At 40.0% G+C, this 11,157-nt stretch overlaps 1 protein-coding gene and 1 long non-coding RNA gene across 2 annotated transcripts; both read right to left on the bottom strand.

Moving 5' to 3' along the window:
• Nucleotides 1-7,641: 7,641 nt before the first annotated feature.
• LOC122047020 (dormancy-associated protein homolog 3-like) lies at nucleotides 7,642-8,530 on the bottom strand. Its single transcript, XM_042608033.1, has 3 exons — nucleotides 8,337-8,530; nucleotides 8,026-8,244; nucleotides 7,642-7,952 (listed from the first exon to the last, which is right to left on the bottom strand). The coding sequence occupies exons 1-3, from the start codon at nucleotides 8,473-8,475 to the stop codon at nucleotides 7,825-7,827; spliced, it is 486 nt and encodes a 161-aa protein (XP_042463967.1). The 5' UTR covers nucleotides 8,476-8,530; the 3' UTR covers nucleotides 7,642-7,824.
• A 387-nt stretch (nucleotides 8,531-8,917) lies between these two features.
• On the bottom strand, nucleotides 8,918-10,937 carry LOC122047021. Its single transcript, XR_006130460.1, has 2 exons — nucleotides 10,730-10,937; nucleotides 8,918-9,327 (listed from the first exon to the last, which is right to left on the bottom strand). It is a non-coding gene; the product is annotated as an uncharacterized LOC122047021 (long non-coding RNA).
• Between the last annotated feature and the right edge of the window lie 220 nt (nucleotides 10,938-11,157).

Genomic DNA, 11,157 nt, shown 5'->3' on the forward strand with positions numbered 1-11,157 from the left:
TTACTCAGTCAGATCGGCAGTCCAGTCAGTCGGACTTCGCCTCCTTCGACTAGACTTGAAGGGGAGGCAAGTGATCCGGCGGTAAGAACAGGGGACCCCCGTTCGGGGAAGTCACCGCCACGTGGAAGTCAAAGGTCCAGGTGGTCCATCAGAAAAGGATGGACTGACCGGACGCTTAAGAGAAGGTCAGACCGATCGACCGACCGGACGCTTGAGAGAAGGTCAGACCGATCGGCCGACCGGAGAAGGGTGGCTGACCGACCGGATGACCGATCGGTGTTTAACTGACGGCCAAAGGGCGCCCCGATGGGAGTCGGGATTCTGACGCTCGCTGAACAGGATCATAGGGCCGAGCAGATGGCACGCTCGGTCGAAGACATAAGGTAACATACTGCGAATAGTCCCCACATAGCACATTATCGAGGATCCCCCAAGCATACTAGTGCATATGGAGGGCCGGACGTGATGTGAGTGTCGGCCGGCCGGACGTGAGATGAGTGCCGGCCGGCCGGACGCCTCGGCATGGAGTAGGGAGAGAAGGACAAGGAACATCTTCTGACAGCTGTCATGCTCTAGGACTAGGCTGTACTCCAAACCTTATGACAGGGGGTTCCGCTGTCCCATCGAAGACGTGCTTGGGCTGTAGCAGTATGGGGTCAGGTAAGCTCACTGACAGGCCTTTACTGGGGTATGGGCTGAGGACATGTGTACACCTCGGTATGTGTGCACCCGCTTCTCCACATCCCTATATAAAGCCTCTCATCCTTCGCTGAAGGTAAGCATTCTACGATTCTGGGAGTCACTTTCTTGTTGAGCTTCGCCTGACTTGAGCGTCGGAGGGTCGTCGCCGGGAACCCCTTCCCAGCCCGACTTCTGTGCAGGTTCACCGGAGGTCCGGGCGGATAGTCAGCAGATCTACGTCAGCAGTTTGGAGAGTGCCACGTGCCCAGCGTCCGTTGGTTCAACTTTCGGACAGGATCACTTAGTTAATAATTTAACAAATTTAAATAATTTATCGAGAGGAAGAGATCGTACCTGACTTACCTTGTTGACCTCGTTATCTGTAGCTCCCCCTGAACTACTGCTTTCTTCCGATGTAGCTCCCTCTTCATCGATGCTCATTTTGGACAAGCTTGAATTGTAGTCCTCGTCTTGATGACTTGCCATTAATGCAAGTCTGGAGAAGGTCTCGATTTCTGATTCAGACGACGTATCGTTCCACGTCGCTTTTAGTGTCTTGAACCTTTTTGTTTGGGCATGATTCTTTCCTTTGTCCTTGTCCTTGTTCTTTAGCTTGGGATAGTTATCTTTGACGTGCCCTTCTTCGTTGTAGTGGTAGCATCTGATCGCCCTTTTCTTTCTACCCCACGGATGACTAGTTTTACTTGAATTACATAATTTCTTAAAGTGCTTACCATCATTACCAGTTCCTCATCGTCGAGAGAAGACTCTGACTCAGGTTCGTCTCTCGATCTTTTGATGGTGACGTTGTGCTTCGTCTCCTTCGTACCTGCACATCCCGACTCATGCACTTCAAATGTGGAAAATAATTCTTCTAAGGAAATAGTTTCTAAGTCCTTAGATATATAAAAAGCATCTACTAGTGATGCCCATTTAGTATTTCTAGGAAATGAATTGAGTGCGTACCTTAACGAATCTCGGTTACTTACCTTTTCTCCGAGATTCGAGAGTCCGGTGATAAGCTTCTTAATTCTCGGTTACTTACCTTTTGGTGAGCTGGTTGCGAAGTAAATCCCGTCTTGCGAGCTTGGCTTCGGACGTCCCTTCGTGCAGCTCAAGGAACTTTTTCCACAGTTCCTTTGCTGAGTCATAGTTGCCGATCTGGTTGACTTCTTGTGGCGGAAGGACGCTCAGCAGATGGAATTTTGCCTTGCTGTTTGCCACGTAGTCGACATGCTCCTTTTTCGTCCACTGGTATTTTTCTTTCCCTTCCGGTGCTGTAAAACCGAACTCCATTATCAAAAGTAAATCAAAATCCATTTTGAAAAATACCTGCATTCGCTTTTTCCAGCTAGCGAACTCCCTCTCGAATTTTGACGGGTATATGCTTGGTCCGACCATCGTCTTTGCTTGAATCGACGGTTAGTCCTCCTGAAGCGTCCTGGCTCTGATACCACTTGTTGGACTGTGTTGGCCGGCTAGAAGGGGGGGGGTTGAATAACCCTAAACAAACACAAATACAAAATACTCTTCTCGAACTTATAACTTAAACATTTGCATAAAATTAAATAAAGAAAGCAATAAACTAAAAGAAGAGGCTTACAGACTTGACTTAGTTACAACCGGGGAGGTTATTAATCTAAGGAATGAATCGCACACTAAAAAGATCTCCTTCAGACGGAGAAGCCTCTTACAGCAGTGAAAGCACAAAAAGAGAAGCTAAACTAGAAAAGGAAGCTCACAAGTGTTGTATTGCTAATTCTTGTTTTGTTCTAAAGATTTTGGACTAAGGCTGTATTTATAACCTTGGTCGGGACGCCTGGATGGGTTCCAGGTGCCTGGGAGGGGAGAAAATTTTATCCCCTTCGCAACGGATCGCGTTTGACTGCGATCCGGTCAAAATCAAGTTCCGGGCGCCTGGACTGGTCCGGGCGCTCGGAATAGATCCGGGCACCCAGACCACTAAAGTCAACTTAGTTGACTTTTGGTTCGGGCCCTCTGCTCCGGTGCTGTTGGCCTCGGTCTAGGTCTTCCGCTCCGGCTCCACTCGCTTGGGTGATTTCAGTCAATCCAAAATAAGGCTCACCCGAACCCAATTTCGACCTTCTCGAGCAACCTTCTACTCCGGCTTCTTGTCCATCAGAAACGCTGCTCGCTTCCTTCTCGTCCGCCCGCGTACTCTTCCGCAGCACTTCGTCCCTCAGACGTACCGAGTCCATTGGCTCTCTCCCGTGCGACCCTTCTCGCTAGCTGCGTCTTTTGCTGGACTCCCTGTGTTCCTAAGCTCCTGCACACTTAGACACAAGGTTAAAACACCACAAGGCCTAACTTGTTGATCACATCAAAACAACCTTGGGTTTGCAACATCAACTTCTTGTTAGGATGTATACTAAAAACCTAGCTTTTGGTATAAACATTTATCTAGAAATAAGAATCACATTGGTCAAATGTCTACATATATGATAAATGTAGTTGTTCAATTAATTTATATTGTAGATAACATGGTGTGTGGTGTCACACACAGAGGATCATGTTATCAGCACCTTATAAATTATAAACAGTTGCTCACGACTAAGATGGAAAGGAACGAACCATTGGAATAGTCGTAGTGTAATTAGGTATTAGTTTATCTTGACTAATAAATTACACTAGTACACTCTAAGTGTATTGAGTAGGACCATTTTAGGTAAGTTCTTTTTATACTGACTTGATAAAAGAACTAGACTTTAGTTATTATGGAAGTGTGTGCTCTTAATCCTAATATAATAACAAGTACATATATTTGATATTTATTTCTTTAATTTATCAATGGATGAGATTTTGTTCGATAAATCAATAATCCCGATAAGTTGGGAAATGATATCACTTATAGTGTGTGTTGTTGATTATAGAAGGAAACTGTGTCCTAGTAATCTAGGTTGAGAATGACCCCAAGAGGAGCTCATAAGGATTGTCATGTTAAACCCTGCAGGTGGACTTAGTCCGACATGATGATAAGGTTGAGTGGTACTACTCTTGGACTAAGATATTAATTAAGTGAGTTGTCAGTAACTCATTTAATTAGTGGACATTCGACATCTTAAACACAGGGAGACTAACACACTCATAATAAGAAGGAGCCCAAAATGTAATTTGGGATTGGTGCGGTAGTTCAATAATAGTTCTTTAGTGGAATAAATTATTATTGATGAAATTAAGTTGTGTGTTCGGGGTGAACACGGGAAGTTTATTTTCATCAGGAGTCCAAAACCAATTCCTCCTCTTGGTTCCTATCGTAGCCTCTTGTATATAAAGATTTATACCCACCACATACCCACCTTCTTACCCATCCTAATGGGGCCGGCCAAGCTAGCTTGGAACCCAAGCTAGGGCCGGCCGGCCAAGACCAAGTGGATGAGCCAAGTTGGTGGCCGGTCAAAGCTTGTGTCTCAAGCTTAGGTGGCCGACCACTAGAAAATTAAAAGGATTTCTTATTAAAATTATTTCTTATGTGGATATCATTGTTTGAAAAGAAAGTTTAAAATTTAAATATTTCATTTTATAGCTTTCTACAAAAGATTAAGAAAAGATTTGAAATCTTTCCTTATTTGTAGATTGAAAGGAGATTTTAATTTTGAGAAAACTTTTCTTTTTAAACCATGTTCATGATTTAAAAGAGAGTTTAAAAATTAAAAATTATCTTTTATTAGTTTCTACAAAAGATTAAGAAGAGATTTTAATTTTTAGAGATAACTTTTCTTTTTGAAAATTATCCACATGTTTAAAAGAAAGATTTTAATTTATAAAATTTCCTTTTTTACTAACTAATCATGAAGGGATAAAAAATTATTGGAGAAATTTTTATAAATTTCTGGAAACAAATTAGAGAGTTTTAATTCTTGTTTTAATTAAAACTTTCCTTGTTTTGGGGAGAAAAGTGGCCGGCCAAATAATTTGGAGAAGAGAAAATTATTTTTAATTAAATAAATTTTCCTTTTCATGACAAAAGAATTAAGGAAGTTTTTATTAAAATTTCCTTATTTGCCAAGACCAAGGATTATAAAAGAGGGGGTAGAGGTGCCTTCTTGGTGAACAACTCTATTCTATTCTTCCTCTCTTTTCCTCCTTGGTGTGGCCGGCCCTAGGGTCTTCTCTTCTTCTTCTTTTCTCTTCCTCCTTTGTGGCCGGCGGCATCAACACAAGAACTTTCCATGGTGGCCGGTTCTAGATAGGAGAAGAAGGAGAGAAAGGAGGTTTTGTTTTTAGCATCCCTTGGAGCTTGATGGTGGTGGCCGGACCTCTACTTTTCATGGAGAATTCTTGGTGGCCGAATCTAGCTTGGAGAAGAAGGAGCTTGGTGGTTCTCGTCTCGGAAGATCGTTGCTCACACAACGTTCGGGATTAGAAGAGGAATAGGTAGAAGATCAAGAGGTTATTTTTGCTTACAAAGAAAGGTATAACTAGTAATTGTTTTCCGCATCATACTAGTTTTCTTTGTATAAGTTATTTTTGGAAATACCAAACACAAGAGGCATATGATTCTAGAGTTTTCGGATTTGTTTCGAAGTTGTGTTTCTTTTTTTTTATTTTTCGAATTTGTGATTCGATTGTTCTTTTTGGTTAAACCTAGAGTTATTTAAGGAAATTAAATATTAGCTTTCCTTAAAAGGCTTTGTCTAGGAGGTGGTGGTTGCTCCCATATCAAAGAAGGCCATGTGTCTCGCCATGCAGTCCTTGAAGCCAATTTTGAAAATTAATATTTAATGAAATTAATAACATAGGTGGATTTGAATCAATAGTGTTAAGTTTCGCTTGCGATTCAAATCTAAACCATTAAGAACAGATAAGTTAAATTTGGAATCAATGATGTTAAGTTCCATCTGCGATTCCTAATTTAACTTCTAAAGAACACAATAGGTTATTTAAGGAAAGGTTCGACACTTGTACAAAAAAATTTTGTACGGTGGAACCGGTACTATTTTCTTAGGACTAACCAACACTTCTAGTTGACTTTTTGGTTTGGGTCTTCTGCTCCGGTCCTGCTCGCATTGGTCCGGATCTTCCGCTCCGACTTCGCTCGCTTGGGTGATCTCGGCCATCCAGAATAGGGCTCAGCTGAACCTAACTTTCGGCCTTCGAGCAATCTTTCACTCTAGCTTCTCATCCCTCGGAAATGTCGCGCGCCTCCTTCTCGTCCGCCCATGTACTCTTACACATCACCTCGTACCTCGGATGCACCGAACCCGTTGTCTCTCTCCTGTGCAATCCTTCTCGCTAGCTGCGTCTTTCGATCGACTATCTATGCTCATAAGTTTCTGCACACTTAGACACAGGGGTTAAATACTAACAAGACCTAACCTGATTTTGTTGATCACATCAAAACTACATTGGGGTACTTACAATTATTTTTCATTTTCTTAGGTAGCTTCAGAACGCTCAATTTCAAAGCTTTTTATTTCCTTCTACTTTATTTCTGCAGTTATGTGCATATTCTAGTGTTGTTGGGTTGATGATCCTACGGATCACAAATCTACTATTAGTTTATGTATTTTTCTTGGTGATTTTCTCATTTCTTGGAAGAGTAAGAAAGATGATGTTATTTCTAGATCTCCCATAGAAGTTGAGTACCATGCCATGACCTCAATTACTTGTAAGATAATTTAGTTGCGTTGATTGTTTGTTGATATGAGTATATCTCTTCATCAACTTACTCTGTTTTATTGTGATAATTAAATTGATATTCAAATTGTGGGCAATTTTATTTTTCATAAACGGGCGAAATATATTGAAATTGATTGTTATATTACTCATTATTATCTTTAGCTTGGTACCATCACATTGTAATTCGTTCCTTCTAATCTATATATTGTTGATATATTTATCAAGGCATATTACGTTTTACGCTTTAGTTTGTTGTAATAATAATAATAATAATAATAATAATATTATTATTATTATTATTAGATTTTTCTATTTATTAGCTATTGAAGGATAGATTAGTATTTTTCTTATTTGAGGTATTTAACATAATTACATAAATATCTTATTATTTAATTTTTATTCTATTGATGCACATAATAAACCAAGCCCTATTTTTCTTCTCTCGATTTCTATATTACGAAGGGCTTCGAATTTCTCATCAGACATATTCTATGTCTACAATATTCGAACCACTCGTGATATTAAATCTAAGAACTCATATGTGTTTTCAAAATTAACCCTAATAACTAATAGAAAATTTTGATCATTTTAGATTTAAAAAATTAAATACCTAAATTAGAAAAAAAAATCTCAATTAATTTAATTATATAAATTAATTTTAATTTACCATAACAAAACTTTAATTAGCTGGATTGAGCACGATTAAAATTAAAACTTAACATACCGAGCCAAATAAATCAACAATGGAATAAATCAAAATTTTTTAATCAATCAAAATGGTAATTTTTTAAAAAATCAAACTGATTAAATATTGATTACTTTGATTTTTAATTGAATTAACTGAATTAATTAAAAATTTAAAATCAAATTAATTAAATTGAAATTTTATTTAATTAATTACTTTTTAAATAAAAATAATCAAATTAATATTTGATTTTATCAAATTATAAATTTTAAAATCGGAATCAAATTAACCAAAAATTCAAACTAAATTTTAAAAAATAAAAACTGAATTAAAATTTTAAATTCAGTCAATTCTTTTAGATTAATTTGATTTTACCAAATTTCTACTCAACCCTAACCCTGAGTTATCTTATTAATTAATTGACTGAGATAATTAATATTTAATTCCTCATTACCCTACCAAGAGGACAAACTGACCAACCGGCGGCTAGCCGCCATGTAGAAGGATTCTAACTGGACGAATTGGTCGATTACCTTCTGCTCCTCAATAAATAAATAAAAATCTTTTAGAGAGTAATTTTACTGGAAAGTCATTTGTGATTGTCATTAACTTTAACTATATCTGATCTTGGCACATAGCACACAAACAAGGTCATATCATGATACACCAAAAAAAACAATATTACAGACGACGTCAACCTCTTCTACATCCACACACACACACACACACGATCACCAGCTACGCACACTACTGCAGATTCTAGGAGGAGATCAAGATCCACTATCTATATTTTTATTTTATTTTATTTTATTTATTTATTACACATCGAAGGGAGGATAAGTGGAAGAAGAACTGGAATCAGCCACCGGCAGCTCCGATGGCGATCTCCTCCTCTCCATCGAGTCCGACATTGACTTCCTCCTGAACCGCTGCGCGCCTCCGGCTCCTGTTAATCGGCGAGACTTTCGTCAGTATTTGCTAAAATTTTTAATCAGTTCGTGTAGTATTCGTATGTGTACCGGCGAAGGGAGAGGGGGGAGGGGTGGAGCTCGCAGGAGACGACGGCGGAGTGCCGCTCCCAGGCGACGACCACCCGGGAGGCCTCTTTATCATAATGCTCCGCGTCACTCTCGTCTCCTCCCCCGTCTGTGGGCCGGTAATTACACTTATGCCCTCCCCGCCGTTGCCCGCTCTTACCGCAGCCGCCGCCGCCGCGGCTGCGGTAGGCGTCGCCGCCCCTGAAGCGTCAGGATATATAAGTGGAAATATCTAGATCTGGTTATAATTTACTAGAGGAAGGAAATTAAAGGTTAAGTAATTCTTTGCTCACCTACGGGTGAAACGACGCCGGGGGAGGAGGAAGAGGAGGAGGAGAAGCAGAAGGAGGGCGGCTTGCGGAGGCGGCTGAGGCCGGAATCGGGGCGGGGGCCGGCGAGGGTGTCGTCCCAAAGCTTGTCGAGTAGGCCCATCGATGTCGATCGAGAGAGAGAGAGTGGCCTCAAGCTGGTCGCCGGGCGTTATCCACGCGGAGGATATTAATAAGAGAAGGGGGCGAAGGCAGGGGGTGGGGCCCGCGAGAGAGGATAAGAACGGAATCCGGAGAGGCGTGGCGCTCACGTGCGCTGCGAACTGAGCCTTCGTAGATAGCTGGTGAACCAGCTGTACGGTTCAGTTTATGTGCCCCCAAAAAAACTGACATAAGGAAATTATTTTAAATTTCATTATTTTTTGAATTTTGAGGAGCATAAAAAACAAACAGAGGATCTTCCAGCAATCTATCTACTAATTTTATGATGTGCTCTGTTTGATTAAATAAATTTATTTGTGTAGTGATCTAAAATATCTATTCGTGCTTTATATTGGAATAACTCTGCATTTACTTGTGATACAACCTAAACAGACAATTGAACAGAGCACGAAACATCATGATTTGAGACACCTTAACTTCCAATGTAAGATTGTAATGATTTGCCCGAAACAATAAAAACCTAACTGGGGCATTCCAATCGTCAACAACTTTTGAAGTCATAAAAAAGAGTAGCAAAACAATGAAAGGCCTCTTTACCGAATGCGCAATGGTTCGCCCTCAAGTCAGCAGTTTCACCTTGAGGGGTTTAGTTGCGTCCTTTTGCTTTGCCTTAGAATTGAAGGCCTCTTTATCGACAGCTGCATTCCACCAACATCGTTTGTCAAGGGACGACGCCTCTTCATTGGTGCCATCATTGGTAGAGCAAAGGATGAAGAAGAGCTCCTCTATTTCTAATGTAGACCACCACAAACTGAAGGAAGACTGTTTGCTCAATGTTGTCATACTTCTGCATCTACAATTACATTGAAGAAGTTGAAATTGCTCAGCTATAGAATTGAATATGACTACTCTAATTTCATTAAGCCAAAGAAGGAAAGATGTTCTCCTTTACTCCCCCTATGCGGATAGTTGCTCAAGTTCAAAACTTAAAAACACAAAATTCTTATGTATTGTCACGGCAAACTTTAGACGAAATCAGAAGACATTATGGATTGCACTAGCAAGATTAGTCTACAAAGAAGACATTTTTTCTAATGCGTGGAAGACAACGAATTTAGATGAAATCATGAGGGATTGTGGATTTTCAAAACGAGACGAATAAATGGGTTGTTCTCCCCAACTTTAGTCACACGTCCAAAAGTAAAAGGAGCATAAAAATGTATACAAACAATCTCTTACATGTCCCGCTTGGTACTCGGGTGCTAGATTATTACAAAAGAATAGAGATCGAATTATCAGGAGAATAATCCTTGGAGAATAAAATCTCTCTAATCTAAAGAAAGTCGGTGGGTCATCGTGATTTACCTCTTCCAAATGCCTTGGGACGGGCATGGAGAGGCATAGCATATCACTTTTTGCCACAAGTGAATATGGATACAACTGTGTGGGTTAGCTTGGGCAACAACACACGCATGCTGAACTATCTATATTCAGGAACAAGTCAGACTAAAGGTCTTCTTCTGTAAACATTTTTTGATAGATGAGTTGTACAACTAGCATAAGCCTTTTGGATAAGTTGTATTTTCATATTTTTAAAAGAGCAGGGTCATTGTGGACCATGCCATCTCTCTCAGAGAAAGAAACAAACTCAAAAACAGGTACTTCTCTTTAAGATGCAAAATTAGAAGTCACATTTCAATTTCAGAGATCACCATCTTCATGCATAGAAATTTAAATTTTGCAATAAGTAGAGGTACTAAAGAGTAATCCTACACCAAAGAGCTACTTCAAATCATTCACGAAGGAAAACAAAAAAGAACTACAGGACAAACCGGTTTCCACACCATTGTTTGTCACCCACAAACCTTGGTAGGTAGCAATCCATGAGAATGCTAGTTCGCCTATGTACAATAAATTCCATATTCCAAATAACAGCAAAATCAAACCTAGCCATGGAATAGCATTATGCTCCTATGAAAGACCGATCAGATACTATTGCATATTGTGCAGCTCCATAATTCACTCGCAAAAACATCGATTTTCATTAATAAAATATGGAAACAAACCATTTCCTTCACAAATGATACCAAACCAACACACACGAAGAGGGTAATTCACCAATGCAACCTAGGTGAACTTTTAACATCGAAATCGAGAAGACAGATTCTCCGCAATATGGAAATTAAAGTGGCAAATTATAGAGGGAAATCGACGGATTAAATTTTTTTTTTTTAAGTAGAAGTAGAAGCAACTACCTCCGTGGTGACCATGAGCCTGCTCTTGTTCCTAGTGACTGTTCCGGCGTCTCCTAGGGTGACAACCTTACCGCCACCGACCTCGATCCTCTCATGGAGGAATTTCTCCAGCGCAGCCGATCACGAAGGCCGAGCCCTTTTTCTTGCCATCCCCGACACATCGTACCTCCGCAGCCGAATCGAGAGTAGGGTTTTAGCAGAGAATCAATCGGATAGCGTACCAAACTACCAATGCTACGTTTATATAGGTTCATTAAGATATCTCGCGGCGTAGAATTAGAGAAAATTAGGCATGTAGTTTTATTATAGCTTGTGCCAATATCAGAAAAAAAAAAAATTGACGAAGGTAGATCGGAAAATATTTATGGTTGTGCATTTTATTTAGAAAAAAATATTTATAAATACGTCGTATCTAGAACTATGAATAC

This window comes from Zingiber officinale, chromosome 2B (genome assembly GCF_018446385.1).
Source record: "Zingiber officinale cultivar Zhangliang chromosome 2B, Zo_v1.1, whole genome shotgun sequence".
Lineage (NCBI taxonomy): Eukaryota > Viridiplantae > Streptophyta > Magnoliopsida > Zingiberales > Zingiberaceae > Zingiber > Zingiber officinale.